At 38.2% G+C, this 22355-nt stretch overlaps 2 protein-coding genes across 2 annotated transcripts in view; one reads left to right on the top strand and one right to left on the bottom strand.

Moving 5' to 3' along the window:
- The window catches only part of hoxd11a (homeobox D11a), a 55478-nt gene extending 33828 nt beyond the window's left edge, over positions 1-21650 (bottom strand). Inside the window, exon 1 of the mRNA XM_051403718.1 lies at positions 21559-21650. The gene's annotated coding sequence lies outside the window, so the exon portion shown is untranslated. The remainder of the gene's footprint in view (positions 1-21558) is intronic.
- On the top strand, positions 5858-16282 carry lnpa (limb and neural patterns a). Its single transcript, XM_051403711.1, has 13 exons — positions 5858-5965; positions 7096-7198; positions 7840-7881; positions 10145-10332; positions 10422-10480; positions 10574-10614; positions 12459-12542; positions 12635-12686; positions 12775-12996; positions 14111-14216; positions 14526-14596; positions 14910-15065; positions 15286-16282. Exons 2-13 carry the CDS (start codon positions 7172-7174, stop codon positions 15456-15458), a joined length of 1221 nt encoding a protein of 406 aa, XP_051259671.1. The 5' UTR covers positions 5858-5965; positions 7096-7171; the 3' UTR covers positions 15459-16282.
- Positions 21651-22355: the final 705 nt, after the last annotated feature.

Below are 22355 nucleotides of genomic sequence, written 5' to 3'. Positions count from 1 at the left end.
GTTCAGATTTGTTTCTTCAGGGTTTTGTTTTTAGAGTTGTGACCAATCCGGTCCAATATCAGCAGCAGGTGCCGATACTGATGTAATTCTTATCTTAAATCAGACTTACGTCACCAGTCCAGATTCTATAGTCCTGACTTATAGGGTTTTTTTGATAGATATTTCTCTATACAGTTCTTGCACCTTTATTTCAAATATTTACTTTGAAAACCCTATGAAGGAGTTGTTGTTTTCGATTACACTCTTTGAAATTCTCTTATTGCTACTGAACTCAAGAAAACTACTTACTAGTAGTTGATATTGCATTGCTGTGTACTTTACTTGTTCAAGTTTTTCAAACCATTAAAAGAAGTTGCCATTGCAATGTGCACTCCTTCACCTGTTTGCATGTGAAGCCTACACCAACAATTATAGTAACACCCAAAATAAAGTTCTTTGCAACACATTTAAATGTAATGCATTTATGTATATATTTGCTTTAGAGGTGCTGTGTTGTTTACTACAGCCTCATGTGACCTTACACATAATGACAACATCAAATAATCAAGAAAAGAGAGCTGTGTAGGTAGGCCTGTCAGTATCAGATCAGAACTGAAAGAAGTATATCAGTACATCTCTTTTCTTTGTAAATGAGCTGCTTTAAAAAAACACTCAGTTTTACTTATGTGGAGGGACTTTGCGGCTATTGGCTCGTGGTCTTACCCATTGTTAATGATTTCTTGTGCTGATCATTTAAAAGCCAGCTTCCCACCGTTTTCTTTACAGTGGTGGGCAAATGTAAAAGGTCCGCTGGGAAAATGAAAGGGAAATTTCCGTTCCTCCTGGTATTGTTTCCTTGCTGTTACTTTTCTTCATAATGTGTATCTATTTATTTTGTTTTAGTAGTTTATATTGAGTATAACAGTGCGTGAGTGTCGTTATCTGTTGCACATTCACACACAACACTGACTACACCTGGCTGCAGGTCGGGTACAGAAACACCACTTGTTGCTATGGTTTCAGTTGTAGTTCTGGCTGTGTTATATGACTACAGATGTGGCTATACAACTCCTGCATGTACTTAATGTTACATCCATTACAATGGGTTTGTACAGTCAGTTAAAAGCTACAACTACAGTATGAGTGAAATCACAGCCATGGTCAAACCTAGGACAACAGAAGCCATACGCGTGGTCACAGTCACTTCGTGTCCCACTACCATACTAAGAGTCACAGTGTAGCAGCTAACTAGCTTACATTTGTTAGCTTAGCAGGATTAACTGCAATGACACACTTACGTGTTACCTACCATGCTATTTCTTGTTCAGCCACCATATTAGAACAAGTTAAAACTACTGTTACCCATAAAATGTCAGTGCATGAGCTTCAGTCCCCACTACCATCAGTAAAGACTAGCTAAACAAATGTATGCTAGAGTTTACACATCATCATAAAGCTAACTTTATCTTTACACAGAACAAACATTAAATAAATTTTGTTTTACAGAACTGCTGAACTGTTCACCGGTACATACAATCTACTATAAACTCAACTAGTCATTGCACACCCACAGCCGGGCATCGCCAGCCACAACAAAGTGTGTGCCTAACATGTTGTGGTCACAGCAAGTGGCTACTGTTGTAACTTGGTCTCACTCCAACAATGTCTGTAAGACATAAGAAAGCAGTACAAAGAAACAAATAACTTTAAACACAAGCCGTTCACAGTGAAGCTATCTAAAATGTTATCTTTAAACATACAGTTACGTTTGTAGCAGAGTTTTGTACTACTGCTCACCTGAAGCATTGGGCCTATGTGACACCACAGTGCGGAGGTCACATGTTGGCCCATACTTGAGGATAAGCAAGGAGACACAATGTTAGTTGTTTCTTTTCTGGAAATCCAGCAACAAACCCCAACAGCTCCACAATCACCCTTTATATACTCTGCCAGTACCTAACTGGAACTGGACCAAACCACCAGTGGGGAACAGACACATACAAACATAAAAAAGACAATTTATTTTCGCCAAATAGATACAAATTATAAAACTGTATTCGAATATGACCAAATAATTACAGAGACAAACGTCTATGTAACCACTAGCTTTAGGAAAAAAACGTTTTGTCAAAAACAGGCACATGTCCCCCTTACTCCTCAAAGATGGTATAACCAGGAACTAGAGACATTAGCTACTCTTATAAGGACCAGAAGGCTGGGACAATATTAGTGTTAGCAGTGTTTAGCTTACCATTAAACTATAGACAGCCTACAAATTTGCTTGTGGTTAGTGGCCCAACTGCTCATGTATGTGTCATACCTCACGTAGGACTGACTTCCACGGCTGCCAACAGTTACAACCAGAAACAATTGTTTTACATGGAACTAAATCCACACCAACGGGCCACTCCCACCCACTGATGTCCCACAAGTTTGACTACATCTGCGTGCCAACGGTCTCAGTCACCTGCCTGCATCTCACTGGATTTTACTTAGCCATGCATTCTGTGTAGACAATACTTGTTTTATTTTTTCAGGTCATATGAAGATGAATTTATACTTTTTATGTCAAGGTGTTGTAGAGACGTGTGAGGTTATATAACTTAGTTCAGCCAAGGTACTGCCAGAGCTTACTACTTAAAACAGCACATGGGGGGGCTTACCGGTATGTCTGTAATTGTAACTTGATCAGTAACATGTTTCTGATCCTAGTGGAGCTCAAGGTTCACTGCAGGCTGTGTCTTAGACCAGGGGTCACGTGACAACTTGGCTCTTGCATTTTGTTTTTGAGGGGCATCTGGAGGCAGTGAATCATGGAACAGGAAGTGGCAGCAATGTGCAGCTGCTGCGTCTGTAGTCGAAGAAACCGTTATATTAACATAAAGCTTGAAAAGAAAAAAATCTGTACTGGTCAGTATTGCTGAACACTGGAGTTCTCATTAAAATAAATCTTTAGTATCTCAGGTATATTGTTTTTATGATCGGCTATCTTGTGTGATTTCACTCTGTAACACTTTATTTTGTCGTACTCTTGATTGCAATGAGATTAATTAAATAAAGGCGATACGTAAATCAGGGCATCCTGGTGGTTTACTGATATGCTACCAGGATAGAGCGGGACCTTTACTGCATATTACGCCCGTCCGTTCCATGTTTCCTGTCTGTCTGATTGTATCAAGAGCTAAAAGGAAAAAAAAATAAGTTATCTGAAAATATCTGGTTGTCACAACTTGTATTAAAACTGGCAAGCTAACTAAAATATTTCAGTCCTATATGCAAACACAGGCCATGTATTTGTTCCTTGACCAAGACAGAATGAGGTCATTGACTGACAGACATTTACTATACAAGGTAATTTAATTGTCATTTTACAACACAGGACTGCACAATGGAGTTCAGGTTATAGTTCCTTTTATGCTACTCATAAAAACTAAAAAATATTAAAATAAAACTATTTTATGTGAGGTGCTGAGGATGAATTAAGCAGTCTCACAGCCTGAGGGAAGAAGCTGTTCTTAAGTCCAGATGGCAGCAGGGTGAACAGGCTGTGGCTGGGGTGAATACTGTCTTTTAGTCTCCTTTGGGCTCTGCGCAGGCACCTCACCAATATCACTGATGCTGGATAGATGAGTACCAATGATCTTCTGGGTGGTTTTAATCACCCAGTCACTGCAGAGTCCTCCTGTCCTGGGCCTTGCATGAGCTTGGCACGGGAATATTGCTTTCTTAAGAAATACAGTCGTTTTGGTGCCTTCTTAACCAAGGCTGGGGATGTGAGATGGCCATGACTCACTCTTTGTGATGTTGACTCCCAGGAACTTAAAAGTGTTCACCTCAACTCCACAGAGGTAGACAGGTGGTTGAGTCTTCAACAATCAGGCATTGGTAGTGGTGTACAGGTGTGCATAGAAGTTAGGTCACATTTTTATTGTTTGATTCACATCAGAACTTCATTAGAACACAGTTAATGGCAGATATAGATAAGAATACCATGAGCTATAACACTATGTATAATTAATTTCTGTTATTCTGGTGCTCATTTACCTGGAAATACATTATTATCTCTCCCAAAAGAATCCTTAAAGGATAGTTTATAAGCTCTATCCCAATGAGTCTTCAGCAGACAAGAGACTAACTAAAACACAGAGCTGCTGGTCAGCCTTCGAGCGCCATTGACGAGTCTCTGTGGTTGACCGCTGGCCAGTGTTTTTGTGGTGTGTCTGTTGGCATTGATTGTGTTAAAGCAGTCACACACAGTCGGTGAGAGTGAGATGTCTGATTGGCTGTTCAGCCAATAAAACATGTGAAATTCACCCAGTTAATGTTGGTTCTGCTTCAGTTTTTTAACTAAAAAATCCCCATCAGTTTTAACTTTTTGGCCATGTTAGCTGTGTGGCTCTAGTCTCTAGTCTGTCCACCACCTTGGTCCTAAAATATCTCATCAATTTGTTGGATGTATGGAGTGGAGTTACCACAGAGAATGAACCCTGAGGACTTTGGTGACTTTTTTGGGACAAAATGTTGACATTCATGGTTCTTAGACAATGTATCGTAATGGCTTTTGGATTCCCCGACTTTTCATTTAGTGCCACTACGAGGTTGACGTCTGTGGTTTTTAGTGAAATGTCTATTGGATGGAGAGTCATTAAATCCGGTGGAGACATTATGACAGAAATGAGACCTCAGCAGTCCGAAGTAGTCAATTGTCTATTTTCCAAGGTCTGTTTAGTACCAAACATTTGTGTGTTATACAATAATGCTTTCAATGGGCATGTGAGTATTGCTTTAAGACAGAAAATGTGAAAGTGTCCTTTAGCTGAATGCTAGCTAGACAATTAGGTTAACATTGGAAGGAGAAACCACATCAAATATCCTTTGAGGGGAGAGTTTTCATGTTCGCCTGAAGGAAATTTTAGTCCAACCTGTAGATGTGTTGTTGTCTTTTGAATTGCTTTTTTCATCTGCAGTAAATTATTTACTTAAAAGTATGGTGTTAAACTGTTGTTAAAGCAAATGATTTTGTGCTAATTTAACCTTCTGGAACGTGTTCTTCTCTCTGTTTCCATTGTTTAGTACATTTTTTATTCCTATGTTTTTACAATGGGCTTTTTGTGATCTGCTCCAGCTTTTATCAGTACCCTCAGGCCAGTGTTGTTCTCGCACACTCACTAATGAATCCCACTGTTTAAGTTATACTTGTAATTCTATGTGTTAAAGCTGCAAATCTAAACATCAACATGGGAAATTATACCTGCAGGCATTTTACAATGTTACAAAAGATTTGTTGGATTAGATGTGGGACTTGAACGGAGAATGTTTGATTGCATTTCGTGTGCAAACCTAATAAATCTAATGCTTGCTTTGTATTTGAAAAAGATCAAAGACAACATTGTCCACTGCTGTGACAATTTTAACACAGTCTAAACCTATTATATAAAATCTGCATGGTTTGATGGTTCACATTCATTTGGCAAACATTTTTTGTCCAAAGTGACTTTAATTTTTGTCATACACATGCTGTTAGAGCAGTTCAGTGGCGTGGCCCAAATAATAGCCAATCAATGGTCTACCAACTGTGCTACAGAAGCTATCCATCCAATATCAGAAATATATCAAAATATCTCTTATTGCATGTTAAATAAACAGGTTATTTCATCTCATTGGACTGCATGCTGTCAGTCACATCCAGTTGGACCTCTCAGTGTGACTTATTTTCTAAATTCCACATTAAGATTAAAACAACAAACAACACATGTACGCATTTTTAATATACAGCCCAACTCTGATATGACTCTAACCTTTCACACTCCTCCTAATACTGCCCCTACTCTCAGACAGCCTGCAGTGAAGGCCCAGCACTGCCCATGATCTCCATGCTGTTCTCTTTTAGTGGACACTCCCCCATCTTGCCTCACACACCCTCCGTCTGAAGGCTGAACTGCAGTCCTGCCACAGGCTGTTGAAACCGGACAACTCCGCTGCCAAGGTAAATACCACCCGTATGTCAAAACACATTGATTGATTATTAATTCGCTCTCCAGCCACGTTATTCTTCACGCCTCTCTTGCCTCGTATAAAGCCGGGACGACCGATAACTTAAGTTAGCAACGACTGCTGCTCGTTTATCTTGATGAACTGTGAGCTGGTGTTAGCATGACCAGCTAGCGGTTAGCCACCGATGTGCAGCTAATGGTCCGGGCAATGCTAACGCTGACGGGTCCCTGCATTTAATTAAAGTGGGTAAAGAAGTTATATAAATGTTGTCTGCAAATAGCGACACGGCAACCCTTCACTGTGAGCTCACCGGTGTCGTTAGGTTGATTTCAGCCAGCGGCGTTCAAAGGGAAGTTCTGCTAATTCAAGTTAGCAACAGTAACTTTAAGTTCCCTGTTTAAAAGTTTTTAAAGACGGTGTTTGAGTGAGTTTCACAGGTGACAGGTGGAGACGAGAGAAAGAGAAAGAGTCCCGCTGAAGGTGTGAGTGTTAGTAGCTATGTGGCAGTGTGACCTAATGTATGTATGCTGTAGGTTACACTGCAACAGGTACACGTCCTGTCTAAACTTTAGGTTTAAAGCTGCCCTGCAGTACATCTTAAATAAAGCTATAATGTGAAGTTCTTGTTGTAAACACTTTTAGTGGATTAGGGCTGCATAATATGGTAAAAACATCATATTGAGATTATTTTGACAGATATTGCGATTCAAACATGATTTCTTAAATCTGGAGAACAAGATTTGTTGACCAGAGCACCTCTGCAGTCTCTATTGTCCTTCATTATAATGCTGTTTTGTCACACATTTATCTAAACATTACAGCTCTTGTGATTTGCATATTGCACTTGACCATATTGCGATTCCAATAATATGTCGATTAACTGTGCAACCCTAATTTGAAGCCAGTTATTCGTGGTACTGTTGCATTGTATTGCCGTGTCCACCCCATTTAGCATTAAAACAATGACGGTGGACTACATATGAGAAATGCTGGTTATTGGTACAGCACATTATAATTCATCAGCCTTCAAATTTGAACAGTTTTATCAAATAATTCTCATCATCAAGTGCCTAATTAATTGCCAACTGAGTGTATAATCAGGTCAATCACTGTTGTCAACAGGTGGAGAGATTATCTGTGAGAGAAGATCAGAGGAGGGTCTCAGTTACAGAATATCTGACACTCCCTCATTATCAACATGGGGGCCGTCATCTCACGGTGGAAGGTTTGTTTTCAAACCATTGCTCATTATGTCTTTCTGCTTTATGCTGCTGTGATACAAATTGTGTTATTGCACAATTAGCTGGCAATATTTTAGTTTAGACAAAGAACAAGTTTAGTTGTAATCTTCTAACTTCAGATTTAATATGTTTTAAGTTGAGAAGCTCATGTAGGACTCATAAATAGTGCCCATATGCTTAGACAGAGCTACATAAATTATCACAATTCAGATGTTTATGCTAATACGTCTCCTTGTATCACCATCCCTCGCCATATTGTCATGCACAGGCTAACTAAATTACGTCTCCAGTGACCAAGGTGGGAAATTACCCTTTCAAAATGTGAACATCTCCCAGCCAGTGACAGATACATGTTCAGATTCACCACCTACTCAATAGTAAATAATTGTTTTGTGTCTGAAATCTACCAGCATTTGGCTAGTGGCTGGTCCTAATTTGCCACCCTGGCAACAACGGAAGAACACGCACATGATACATACACAAACTCTGCAGAAGTGGGAAGATGAAACAGGATGTTTCCAGAGACTTTCAGGAAGTTGCTTGCACAAAGAGCACTTTTGTTGTGGTAGTTCATACGTCATAATTTTCTCTCTCTGACTGGAATTTCAAAATGTTTGCCTTACAGGCGAAACCATCCACTGTGGAGATTTTGGAGGGAATCGATAAGGTATGCCCAACTTGAAAGACCTTTGAATTGAAGTAAAGTGCCGTTTTGAAGTTGTTCTTTTTTATATATGCATGCACAACATGCTCTACTAAAGCACAACAAAGCCATTCTCTAAATATTTTATAATATTTACAGCCTAATCTGCACAGTGGGCAGGTAGACAAAGCCCATATAAACAAGGCACATTTTCACAAATATTACTAAAACAACTATTTACTCTGTTGCACCACAGTCAGGGTTCAAAGGAAGCTTAATAGTACACTGCTTATTTACATATACTGTACTGAAAGGTGAACTATGGCTCATTACAACTTGAGATGTATATTTGTAGCTCTAGTCATCAGTTATATTGCTTGTAACATTGTACTACCACAAATAATTGCAGAAATCTGGAAACACCATGACATTGTTAAAAAAATAGAGCCGATTGGGCAAGAAAAATAAGCAAATCATGCAGGTTGTAAACAAGCCAAAAGTTTATCCAGATTATCTTAACTATTTCATTTGGAGGTAAAACTGAAAGTAAGCGCAGCTGTAATGCCGCTAATAATCCCTCATTACACTGGAAAACCAACTACAGATAATAGTTTGGTCTGTAAACTTTGATTTTACTGTTTGTCTTTGCTTACACTTCCAAATAAGTTTGATTTTTCTTGGAAGTTTGTTAACAACCGTCTAATCATTTGAGCATGCTTTTTTGTCGCCCTGTTTTACCACTTTAGTGAAATTAAAACATTTATTCATAACATATTCTAAATGTGTAGTTCTCTTATAATATGGTAAAATGAAGAATAAATAAATAATAAATAATAATAATAATAATAATAATAAATTGATTCATGTATTGGTGTTTAGTGACCACTTAAGCCTTTGATAATGAAACAATGCTGTGCAAAATGTGTTGTATAAGCACGCCTCTTTTGACCATAAGCAACCACATGTGTCAATGAATGCCACATCAGCTCCTCATTTGCTGACTGAAAGGGCTTTAGTGCTCTTCTACAGTTAAGCTAGTGTTAGGCTATTTTCAGCACCTGTCCTTGGAGCAAGAGACCCTACACATACACTGAAGAGGTCATGTGGCATTGAAGTTGTGAAGAGATGGGTGTTGGGCCTGTTAGTTTCTGCTAGGAAAATCCTGTCATTCATTATGAAAGAATATGTTGACTAATAATTTTTCATGTGCACCATCACACACACAAGCACAGGCATTATATACTGTAATGCTGAATGTGAGATCGGTCTATCCAGTGCTCAGAGTGAAAGGCACACGTGTTACAGAAGACCCATAGTGACCAGAGTGGCCGCCGGCTATTTTTGGATGGGGTACACAGCACTTGGATGCAGTGGTGTAGTCTTTCCATATTAAAAACAAACAAACAAAGGATGAGTGAGCCATTTGTTAATTGCAAAGTTTTAATGAATTACATAAACAGTTGGCTTTTATGCTAGATAAAAATTTGATCATGATCCAACAAAAACATTTGCTTGGTTTGCTCTCACTAGTTAATGCCAAGTTTGGATTTTACTTCTCTGATATGCTTCATGTTCACCTTAAATTTTCAGTCCTGCTACAGACGGTGGCGTACATTGTTAGAAATTCAACAGCTAATAGCTAATAGAATTAGCTCCCGTTTGCGTCTATGTAAAGAACATGACTCCAATCCACACTGTTGACAGACATGGCCTTAAGGCAGTGGTGAACACACTGGGTCTGCAGTGTGATGTACAGTACCACAAGTTTACACTACACATAAATAAAACTGTTAAAATATTCTAAGTTGAGTTTCAAAGTCGTCCTAATGTACAATATCTTAAAGCCGCAACAACTACATTTAAATTGTATTCTATTCAAATATTTAGGGAAAGTTTTCTATAGGATTCCAGTCAAGCCATACAGGAAAAGCCTTAAAGGGTTAATTCGACTTACTGAGATTTTGCGTGCGGGTGCTGTTTATATTTGTAATTTTGTGTTGTGTTTCTGAACGTAAAAACATATGTAAACATACACAAAATGGATTGTAAATACACAAGAGGTTTGGTGAATGTTGAGTTTAAGTGAAAAAAAAAACAAGAATGATGTGTTCATTGAGTGCATTTTGTTTCAAAGCTGTAAAGAGTGATCCACAGTTTAGTCTGCATTAACTTCAGTTGTGCTGACTTTTGAGAAAGTGTTGAGAAGTGCATGTTGCCAGTTGAGAAAAAACTTGTATAGGATCACATTTGTGTACTAATATAACGCTCCTTTCATTTCCCCTCACAGGATATACAGATTCTTGAAGAATACAGTGAGAAGTATCAAAGGCAGTTGAAGATATGGGTCGGGCGACTGCTTCTGTACTCGTCTCTTCTCTTCCTGATCACATGTGTAGTTGTGTATTTTTGGTACCTGCCTGAACAGTTGATAGGACGGTTCATATTGTCTCTCCCCTTCGTACTATTTCCGTTCTTGTAAGTGTACAGTATAGTCAACCTCATTGTTGCTTTAACTTTAACTTCAATTTAAATAATCAACCATTTTCTTTTCCTTTCCTTTTTAGAGTTTGGTTACTTCGAAAAATGCTTATAATCATTTTTTCACGAAGAACTGAAAAAAATAGTAAGATCCTTTTTGCTATTTGTATATAACTTACTGCAAAATAGTAATTATTATTGTTATGTTCAAACTGGTGTTGAATTCTCCTTTTTTCAGATGACAAATTAGAGGATCTTAAAGCCCAAAAAAGAAAAATAGTAAGTGACGTTTTTATATTTGTCCACTTTCTCATATTTTGTGAATTGACTTGTCTCATTTTTGGTCTATAGTTTTCCTGTGAGACTTTACGTTAAATAGCCTAACTTATTGCTGCTAACAAAATACAATATTTTCTTTAAGCATGGACAGAGTTGCTCCAAAATGAGAAAAGGACTGAAAATGATAGTTAAGGAAAAAACAGTTTTCTGACAGTTATAGTCACATTTATGTATCTGGACATAAAATTGAGGATCAAGCACATAACATGTTGCTGTTTCAAATAATATTTTTTATGCCACAAAGCTGAAATGCTTGTCAGTTTACATGTTTCATTGGGTGCATTACAATTTCACTTGCACACTTAAATTTTTTTAATTTCCTTATTTACCAGTTTCTTCCATTTTGAGCCAACTATCATCACAATTGAGCAACCAGCTGCCCAAAATCATTCAACAACTGTTTGAAAATGTAAATATGAGGCTTACTGAGGCCATGCGTGGATCCACTGTGTAACATTTAGCAGGATCTTTTGGCAGAAATATAATATAATATTCATAACTATGGTTTCATTTCTGACAATAAGAATCATTATGTTTTTGTTACCTTAAAACGCCGCCATGTTTCTACAGTAGCCCAGAATGGACAAACTAAACACAGGCTCTAAATAGCGCCGTTTATTCACCATAGTTTCTGCTTCACACTTGGAAGGGAGAGGGTGAAGCGAGGGAGTTGCAATCTGCAACTACACTACTAGATGCCACTGAATCTTAAACCATGGTGCTTTTTAAAGAAAAACAAAATGTATATTTTATTAAATAATCTGTTTCTCACTGGTGTGCAAATGTACCTCATGTAGCAAACTATTGGTCAGGTGCAGCTGTTCAATGCTCGATATTTTTAGAAAACCAAAATATTTTCAGAGATGATTCATCACCAAAACACTGAGTGGCAACTAAAGACAGTGGGTGCTTGTCAAAGTTCCTAAGAAGTATGTTACATTTGCATTTATATGTTTTATTGTTTAGACTCCCCATGTCACTTTTCAAAGCTAGTACAATATTTGCATTGTATCTAAGTTGGTGGTGGTTTTCAGCATCCTACAGATTTTCTCTATAATGTTTAATGAAATTAGGTCTGTGAGCTTGAGAGATCTGCAATGTGACATTTCAAAAAACACTGTATCTGTGGCTTGCCCCGAGGTCAGATAAATGAGAGAAAGGTATAGAACTCATACTCAATAGTATGCATTATATTTTATGTCTAGTGGTCTCCAGTGAAGTGAAACGTTCTGTAGGTACCCTGGTAGTATTACTTATTGATCCTCTGAGTATTTTGTACAGGATACTTGCTAATCTAGGATCAGTACAGACAGCATTTGATTGTTACAGTGACTTAACCCAGTAAACCACTCTGCTAATGTCACTTTAATTAATAGCATTTAGTGCAGGGAAGAAATAAATCTGAGAAATTGCTTGTCATCCTCTGTCAAGTCTAATAACTTTCAATAATTAGGGCTGATGGATTTTCACACTCTCCATTATCGAAGTAGTGAATGTAATTATTCTTCATATTATATGTAAACATTTAGAAATGTTTGCTACTTATTTTAAATGAAGATGTACAATTCCTTGTGCCATTTCTTAGGCACGTTTACTTGTAATGCTATGGTGGGTGATCCTAAAATGTGTGTTTATAAAACACCTATTAATTACATCAGATGATCATCAAATAATTATTTGGCAGTAGAGCTGTTATTATAGGAATAATGTGTTTGTGCAGTGTATTGAAAACATTGTAAAAGCCTTTATCCTAAAATACCCTTTTAATGTCTTGTTTTTTCCAGCTTGAAGAAGTTATGGAAACTGAGACGTATAAAAATGCTAAAATGATACTGGAGAGATTTGATCCTGACTCCAGGAAAAAGATGGTGAGTTGTTTTGTTTTTACTCTGAAACATAAAACACGCACTAATTATCTTCCTCATTAAATTGCGCTCTTGCTCTTGTTATCTGTATAAAGGAGCTTGAATCCACTCCTATTGGACCTCAGATGACTCCAAAACCAGGACAAGGTAACATTGCGTTCTGAAGAAGACACCACTATTTCCCCCTACTTTTTCTTACTGTTGTCAAGCAAACCTGCAATGTTTTCTGTGTTAGAGCTCCGCCAGCGCAATGTCATCCCTAAGACCCCCACAGTGGTGGCGAATCCTGCAAGCGGAGCTGCTGCCCGCCCCCCTCTTGCCTCTGGGCCCACCTATCCTGGACGATCTTCCCACTCTGCTCCAGGTGGACCCCCAGAGAGGGTCCTGTCGGCTATAGCTGCTCAGCAGAGCTTGATGAGGAGGCCTGTGACCCCTGGAACACCTGTTCCAGGAGTCGGTGAGTTACCTGCACACAGGGGGACCACGTCATAATGTGGTCGATTAAGGTGTGATTTACTCTTCCCTTGCTCTGTGTCCCCAGTTGCTCAAGGCTCTGTGGTGTGTGTTGTCAGCAGGGGTGGTATATGTTATACAGTAGTTGTAATGGGTAATTATATGAATGTAGTTTTCAAATATCTTACTAAAAGGTTCAACCTTTCTCAAATAAATGTAATGATTGTGAACAAAGATTAGAAATAGGCCATAACTTTTGATACGGTCAGAATATTTACCTCAAGAATATGATGATTGTGCCGTACATATTTAGTTGCTTTTTAAAGATTTTAAAAGCCAGCCAGCCAGCACGATGGAAAAACTTTCCATAGAACAGTTGTTGTATATGGAAGACATCTGTGGAGTGTAGAGGTATTGAATATTCAATATAAATTATTTCTGGACTATGAACACTCAATAGAAGATGCAAATAAGTGCAAACAGTAAAGGAAATGTGTTCCTAGAGGAAGCTGCATGCTGTAATTGCCATGTGGAATGCCAACTGTGAGGTATGCACGGATCAGGATTACATTAACTATGATTAATTAGCCAGACCTGCGTTTGTTCTCTGGGCAATGGTGGTGGAATCTCACTAAATGTCTTTTAATGCTTGGTGAAATTGCCTTTGGCATTGGGAACACCTCACAAATGGTTTACATGACTTGATGTTATCACCTGCTTCTGTGGAAAATTGAAAGTGAAAAGCAATTTGATACAAAGAGTCACCACAGAGTTTCCATATGTTGGTAAATTAATAACCAGCAGGATACTGAGACTCTGCCAAGTCTCACAGAAATGACCAGTCATCTTCCTATGATTGCTCTTGATGTTAGATTATATTAATTACTACTCACCAACACAGCAGGGAATCTGGACGTGCTTTGCAAGTGAGATCCAGTGTAAAGTCATTAAGAAAACGGGGCAGGTTTTTGTAAAATGTATCATGGATTGTGCAGTAAACTGTGAATCTCAGCCTCACAATTTCACTTAGTCTTTTTACTGTAAGCAGTACCGGTTTACTGCAGTTTGTATTTGAGACTGCAGACTGTCTAACAGGCACTGATGCCGTGCTTTAACAGGAATGCACCCCCCAGGCCCGCCCCTGGCCAGACCTGTGCTCCCAAGGGAAAGGGGTGCTATGGACAGAGTCATTGAGTATCTTGTTGGAGATGGCCCTGGGAACAGGTACTCTCTTTCCAGTAATACACTTATATATTGTACAGTTTACACCTTGGAATTGGTTTTATGGGCCAAGTATAATTAATGTATTAAACAGGTTCTAAATGCTATGCTGATGCAACCCCTAAAATTATTTAATCTGATCATTTTTATGAGATTATCTCCCTCTTGTTATGGAAAGCAATGTTAAAATGATGATAATCTGCCAATAATAACTTTGTATTGTATGTATCAGCAAAATGATCTTTTGTGCAGTCTAATGCAAGTCCATGTACTGAATGCTGTCATAACTGGATTGTCTTTCTTTCCTCATAGATACGCTCTCATATGTCAGCAGTGTCTGTCCCATAACGGCATGGCATTAAAAGAGGAATTTGAATACGTTGGTAAGACTTGGAGAAACACAACACTCTTTGTCAGTCTCCATCAAACACTGTGCCTTCATTTGCCCTCTAGCATTTGGCAGTGTAGTATATCATATGGCTCTTAAATGCCTCTGCCACTACCGACCCTTGTAAGCAAAAACACAACAAGATTGAATATGCAAACTAGTGCTACACATCAATCTGAAGTGTTTATGCATCTTAGGCATTTTTTGTCATTGGTTCATATTCATGTATATTAATCTGTGTCTGTTTGAGAATCTATTAGTGAGGTGACATAAACTATACGTATGGTGTTTCATTTGTGTCGTTTCAGCCTTCCGATGTGCGTATTGTTATTTCTTGAACCCTGCAAGAAAGACCAGGCCTCAGGCACCCAGACTACCCGAGGTCACTGGTGACCTGAAGCTGTCATCTGAGGCACCATTACCATCGTCTGGTGCTGACGAAGATGACGACCAGTCTGTTTTAGGTGATAATGACAAGTCGAAGACAGTCAAGCAGTGTAATGGTCACGCATGTAATTAGATGTTACCAATATTACTTAATTTAGATTAATTCAATTCTTAAATTCCATTGTACACAAATACAGTAGTGTCCATTTTTCTTCTTTTCCTCCTTCCTTTTGAGTCCTTTTATACTTGTTTGAAATGCATCCAAATCTAAACTGAAACATTATCTCTAATTATCAGAGAAAAGCAAGCTTGCTGATGTGTCTGCCGAATCAGACACTCAAGAGCCCAGCACACCAACAACCACAGAGCCGAGCTCCGCGTCAGACAGCCAAACCACCCCAGAGTCACAAGATCTGCCCTCTGAGAAATCTGATGAAGAGCAAGATTTGTCTGCCATGGAAGTGGAATAAAATTTCAATACAAGTCAGGCTGAAACTTTGTTTCCTTGAAGAAATGTGAGAACAGTTAACTAAGTAGATGCCTTGAGTTGGAATAATGCAGTAACAAGTCAGCAGCTGATGTGATTTCCAACTTACAGTACAGATTATCCTTTCTTTTGAGAATTGCTTTTATAATTCTAGCAATAGTAATGAATTTAATATTAAATTGTATAGCACTCGCATGGTAGTAACCGCCAAAAAAAACCTCCTTTCTTGTATGATGACATGTTTATTTTCATAACATCGTACTGAGAACATTAAGAACGATGTTAAAATAATGTTGTTGTTTTTGATGTTTTATAGCTAAATCTTTTTCCATGTATTCTTTGTTTTTCCTCATTTTATTTGATTTTGACTGAATTTCTACCATTATTCTGTCTGGGTTAATTGGAAACAGCGGAAACAAAACAAGAAATATTTTGTGGGGGAAATCAATTATTTATTTATGGGAAATTATTTATAAATATTTTTCTATAATGGTGTGCCTTTCATGACGGGGTTGACAAGGCTACCCTGCAGCATGGTGTTGCTAACATGTTTACACAACCATGGTACCATAGTAAATGGACATACAGTATGTATTTATTGGTAAAAAGGGAGAAAAGGAGATTGATGTCAGTACTGTGCACCTGCCCTAAGTGACTTTTATATTTAAGTCTCTGCCTCAGAGTATTGTCGATGAAACCTATTTACATATAGACAATAGTCATTTAACTGTTTACAGGCAATATGTGTTTTCTGACTGTATGAATCCCTGTTCTGTATAAATAATACTAAATAAACTTTTGAGAATATCTGTGTACATGTGTGCTCTGGATCACAACACATTCCTCAGATACGTGTTTTTTTAAATCTACGTACATGCTGGAGAATTATTTGACTGGTTTTGCTGTGAAAACGCAATTGATCATTGCTGGATTTTAAGCAAAAATCAAGATACTAGTAGGAAAGGTCAAACTAACATTTATATAGCGACAATGACAATATCTCCCTATATTCCAGCTACCTGTACTGTGTCATGTATTTTAAACTGCTGGCCCATTTCTTCTCTGGCAAGCTTCTCACCAAGCAGCGATGTTTAAACAGTCTGTTTTCATTAGCAGGCCAATTTTAGCTTGTGATCATTTTATTTTAGCTCATTGATCATTTCAGACAGCGTAAGATAATGGTGCTGACACAGAGCCCGACCAGTCTTGATTGCTTGACCCTCTTCATTTGCAACAAGAAAGTCATTGGGCTACAAAGTTGCTCTCTGCCATCACATGACCCTTTTAAAAGATAAACCGTAAACTATTGGTGAGGTCAACCCACCACATCTTCTATGGGTTTTGATAATGTATGTTTACAGAGACATGACCTCCTGGGCTTTGTAATGCATCAATGTGACATCGACAGTAACGCCTGATTCCACCGCATGCTGTTTGAGGTTGACCTCTGACAAGAGCCAAACGGGGGAAAAAAATGGGACATCAATAGGACAATGTTTGGATGTTTTCACACCATTGGGAGGTTGTCCATGTATACATAGCCTGCACATATGTGAATCATCGTAAGTAATATATCACAAAAGATCTCTGCTGTGTGAGATGTATGTTTGAGTAACATATTTGATTCCACAGCACTGAATCATTTCTTGACAGATTGTGCTTCATAGTCAGAAGAATTACTATATTGTGCAGGATTTTTTAACTAAGTGTAACAAAGTTCAGTTATTTGCTTGTTTTTTTAATCTGTATAATGCCTGAAGGATTTCACTGAGAGAGAGAGAGATCTGGTGGTTGAACATAAACAGCTACAAAAGTGAAACTGTGTTCAGCTGTAAGTTAATTATGTTTGTCTTTTAAAGTGTTACAGTTACTACTTTCATTTGTGAGGTGAGATGATTTTTATTGAGTGTCCAACAGAAGGCCTATTTAGACGCAATCAATATTTGGGAGGGTCCTTCAACTCTCCAATCAGGATGTTTATATTATGATCACAGTCCGCACACTAACAATTCAAAGAAATACTGTTAACATAATCTGAAAACAAAAAGTCAAGGTTTTGTGTGCAATTGTCCACTCAACACTCAAAGGATTACATCTGAATTGCTATCATGGAAACACTAATTGATTTTCAAGGATGACAAATGACACACAAAGCCCCAGTGCCAAGGTAATTTTGAGCAAGCGATGAAAATGTACAGTGGGGCTGTCCCAAGGTTCATAGTTCTTTTCATACTCATCTCTCACATGTGCATTCGAGGCCACTTGACATAAATTTATACTGATCTTTTATTTATACCCAGAAAAAATGGCTGATAAGAAACATAAGTGTTCTTGATATTGTGTTTTGTCATATCTAGCAGCCAAAGATTGAAATCCTGCGAAACAATTTTCTGAAGAAATGAAAGAGCGTGCCCTCCTGAACCCTGGAGGAAAATAACCCCACGGTGCGAGGCAGAATATGAAACAGAGGCACAGAATAAGTAAAATAGACAAGTGCACCAGGCTTGTCACTTTTCCATTTGCTGCCCCCGAGTGTGAGCACTTCAAAATTCTCCTCATCTCAGCGAAGACCTTCATCGTTATGCTCTATCTACTGTACTGAATACGAAAAAAGTACCACATCAGACAAAGGTAATAAAGAAGGGAGTTTTTAAACATTTACCATGTTTCTGTCGATCATGAAGTAGAATGCAACAGGAAGAACAACAAAGTCATAAATATACAGCACAAGCCATTGTGCACTGAAGACGATGTGGAAAATGCTGAGATGAGTGTCACAGAAGCAGTTAACACGGTTGTGATATCAGACATCACCATTGGCTCTTGACAACAGCATCATTACACAGTAATAAGAGCACAATCTCCTTCAGAGAAGCATTAAAATCAAATTAGATTATACAAGAGCTTGGCTTGATGAGCTGCGAGGGGTGATGCTTCCCGAGCAGTGGATCTCTGGTTATTACTGTAGCTCTTTAGCTGCTTGGGCTTGAATTGCCACTTGACAAAGTTGAGCAGCTTTTTCACAAAAGGTCATCAGCTTCCAAGAAATTAGTTTTTAAAATTCAAGTCATTTGAAGCCCCACACACCCAGATGGATGGGTTTCCATTTTTTTCCCCCCACACGTTCTATCTGTCATATCGTGAATGCATGCCACTGAATACATGATGTCGGCAATAAACCAGTGTGCTGTAGTTTATGCCAGAGTGACATTCAGGGATCAGAGAGCATTGTCATTCTCTGTCCTATCTTGAACTCATTACACCACTGAGCGATGACATCTGTTTGAGCGCTCATACAGTCTGACAATTATCAGTGCAAACAATCCACTGTTGTACCTTAATTAAATGCTAAACTAGAAGAGGACACACTTTTAGAAAGACAGCGTATGCATGAAAATATGTATTTCGTCATAGTATGAAAAAACTGCGGTGCTGAATTCGCTTCCAACGCAATTATATTATTTATTTTGGCTGTTGGTACTTTTAATGTCCCCGTACATGCATAATTTCTGTGCTTGACCATTGATATATTGATTACTTTTATATAGTGTTAGAATAGAACATGCCCTTGGAATCAATAACAACATAAAAACCAGGTTAACCTAAATTTACAAGTCTTGTCATATGCAGGGTAATTATTCAATTATAGAGTCAAAGCACAAAATTACCTCTTTCTCTTTCTTTTTTCTTGCTCTTTTACTAAAGTATTACATATTATTGTGGGAGGGAATACTTCAAAAAACCACCAAAAACAGAAAGGGGAAGAAATGGAAGGCCGAGACATCACACCCCTGCTACTACTTCATGTGGAAATCATACAAAGCATCCTGCAGGCAGCAGGTTCATTTTATAGCTTCATCTATTACCACACTGTCATTGTTAATTGTCTTCTTTTTACCTCTGCAGGATTCTCCAAATTGGTCCTATCGAATGTGACAGGAGGAAGAGCATTAAGCATCTGACAAGATGATATCTAAGTTCAATTTCCTACTCCTCACCTGATTTATACCTGCAGCAGATCATTTTCCTTTCTGTCATAAAGACCTCTATAAATCAGTGGTGCTTATGGAAGCACTACAGAACAGGGTCTCTGGATTTGTATCCCCTGTGTTTGCTATTAGGAAGCCATTACAGCCACATTTTCCTCCTTCAAACAAAAATGATCAAATCTAATACTGGCAAGATTAGAGAGATAAAGAGAGAAAGCGCTGGCAGAGCTGTTCAACACAGTCCCCTATCTAAACAATATGCTCTAAACTCAATAAAAACAGGGCTTTTTGCTGGTGACACCATTATCCATCTGTTTGGACAAAATTGCTGTATCATGGTATAAATCTGCGATACAAGTGACATATCCTCTAAAATAAAAGGGAACATTAACTGCTCTATCTTCTAGAGGCCATGGGACTAGCTGGCTATAAGCTCAGTCAAGTGTGATGGCAGTTATACTGTGTTTTACTAGACTGCAGACAATTATACTTTGCTCCTCTCCCCTAAGAAGACAAACTGCCATGGCTTCAGCTGAAATGATTTCAAATAGATTTTCCAAAATGTCTGTCGCCAGATTGCTTCCATACATTATTTCACTTAAATGGAGAGAAAAAAAGCGGGAGCAAATCCACAAATCAATCACAACAGCCCACTTTACCAGATGGAAAGACGAGAGCTTTCAGTATGTGTGTGTGTGTCTGTGTATGTGTGTGTTGAAGACCTGCAGAGAAGGACAGTTATAAGACGTGCACAGTCCTGTCTCTGCTATGTGTCTCTCTCATCTTGAAGGATGACATGGAGTATGTACTTTCAGTGGTGAGCTGGCAGTGCTGTAAAAGTGGAATAATGTATAATGAACTGACCCGCTGACTTCTGGCTAGTTCAACAACAAGTTCATTCAACCAATCATGTGTAATCCATTAAAAGAGTAGGAGAAATACAATTATTATCACACATGACAGGCAACATACGCTGCTCTGATGAAAGGTAGTCTGTAAAATTACTCAGTCTGTATCCAGAGTTGAATCCTTTTGCATACTAATATTGTTTTGTAATAAATGTATTAGATCAATTAAGAAGATCCAGGTTGTGACATTTAAAATAAGAAAGGGAGTCTTTCCTTTACAAAAAACTCAAGTATGCCTGATAACTGACATATAACATACTATAATGCTTTAACTAAGAACTAAAACTAGGTGTGGAAAAACATTTTATTTAACTGAAATAAAAATAAAACTAGACTTTAGAAAAAAACTAGATTAGTTTTAGATGAAAAACAATATTGTGTACTCAAATAAAATAAAAATATACAAGAATAGTCTAATTAATTTGTTCAAATTTGTGGATTGGTGCAAAGGTTTATTGAGACTGCGTTGTCTACATGACGGCGAGTAAGTGTGTTTGTAGTTTAATACATATTCTGAACTTCTAATCTAATTTTGCCGGACAAATACCCAAAATATTATAATAATAATAAATAAAACTAAAACCAATACTGAAACTAATACAAACCTAAACTAAAACTAAACATTTTAAACAATAAAAACTCAACCAAGAAGAACAAACCTTCTCCGAAAACAAAACTGAATTGAAACCAACCAAAGTAAAAATAAAAACTAAAGAAAAATACAAAACTATAATAACTCAACTAATGACCAACGCTTATTCGTCCACGGTACGTAAGCTACGTAAGACAAACGTGGCCACATTTCGAATCAGCCAATAGAAACGCTGGATTTCACTCGGCTCTGCAACCAATCAGGACACGACTTTCTCCGCCGATGAAGTAACTAACGGTAACGGTCACTGTCACGATATTAATCACACTGGAGACTGGAGATCTTTAATCCAACTAAACCCACATTGGAATAAAAGTAAAGCTTTGTGGCGCGGGTAAAGACAGAATAAGATTAAATTGGAGGAAAACAACCGAGTTTTTAAATTAGCTAACTCACCAGAAAATGCTAACGCTAGCTAGCTAACGTTAGCTGGCGGGACAGATGGAGCAGAGATGCTGCAGTGCTTTTCACCTGGAAACTACTTAAATGGTAACTTGAGTGAATTTAAGTGAAGTGAACTTAAGGTGTACTTACTGTGGTTGAATTTGTCCTTTATATTTGTCCCTTCAGTGCAGGAGCAGCGGGCAGCTGTAGCACTGTGCCAGGGGACCAACTCCAGGTCTGAGGCCAGTATACCTGCGTCTATGGCAACGGTAAAGTAAGTAAACAGATCTCTCAAAGTGTGTGTTTGTGTGTGTTGGTTGCCAGTGTTATCACCATGGGTTTATGCTATCTATGCAGAAGTGCCTGTTGTCCTGTGAACAATGTACAGTATACACTATAGGCACCAGACTCAGACTGTACACTGTATATTTGGTTCAGACAGATCTGTTGCACTGCATTAAAAAAAGTAGCCCCTCATTCATTGTGATCATCCAGCTGGACTGATGCTGCACATGTGCCAATGTAACACAAGGTGTTGTTATCTGGCAAGCTGCTGAGTTGGTCGGTGTACGTTTTTCTGCTTATTGTGAGAATCATTGAGATGGAAGATAAAAATAATGCCTCCATGATAACTCTCTACAGTTGTATAATCCTACATTATAGGTTTATTAAACATATAAACTGTGCAGTGTTGTGCAAACTCATGTATCTACTACTCCAGTGGGATTTCCTGGATTGTATATGCACCACATTTAGCTATTTTTAATGCAGTGCTGAGATCGGTAGGTAACCGCCTGGAAAAAGTGCCTGATTTGGCCGAGCACCCCACTCTTCCTGAGAACTATGGAGCTAAGTCCTCTCAGTATCTAACATGTTTGGTATTTTCGGCGCTGTGTCACTCTATACAACACAGTTTTAAGCTGTGTACAACAGATTAAATCTAATGG

The sequence above is a fragment of the Dicentrarchus labrax genome, unplaced genomic scaffold, assembly GCF_905237075.1.
Source record: "Dicentrarchus labrax unplaced genomic scaffold, dlabrax2021, whole genome shotgun sequence".
NCBI classification, from domain to species: Eukaryota; Metazoa; Chordata; class Actinopteri; family Moronidae; genus Dicentrarchus; species Dicentrarchus labrax.
Note: the sequence above shows the minus strand (reverse complement) of the source record. Positions and strands in the feature narration are given on the sequence as shown.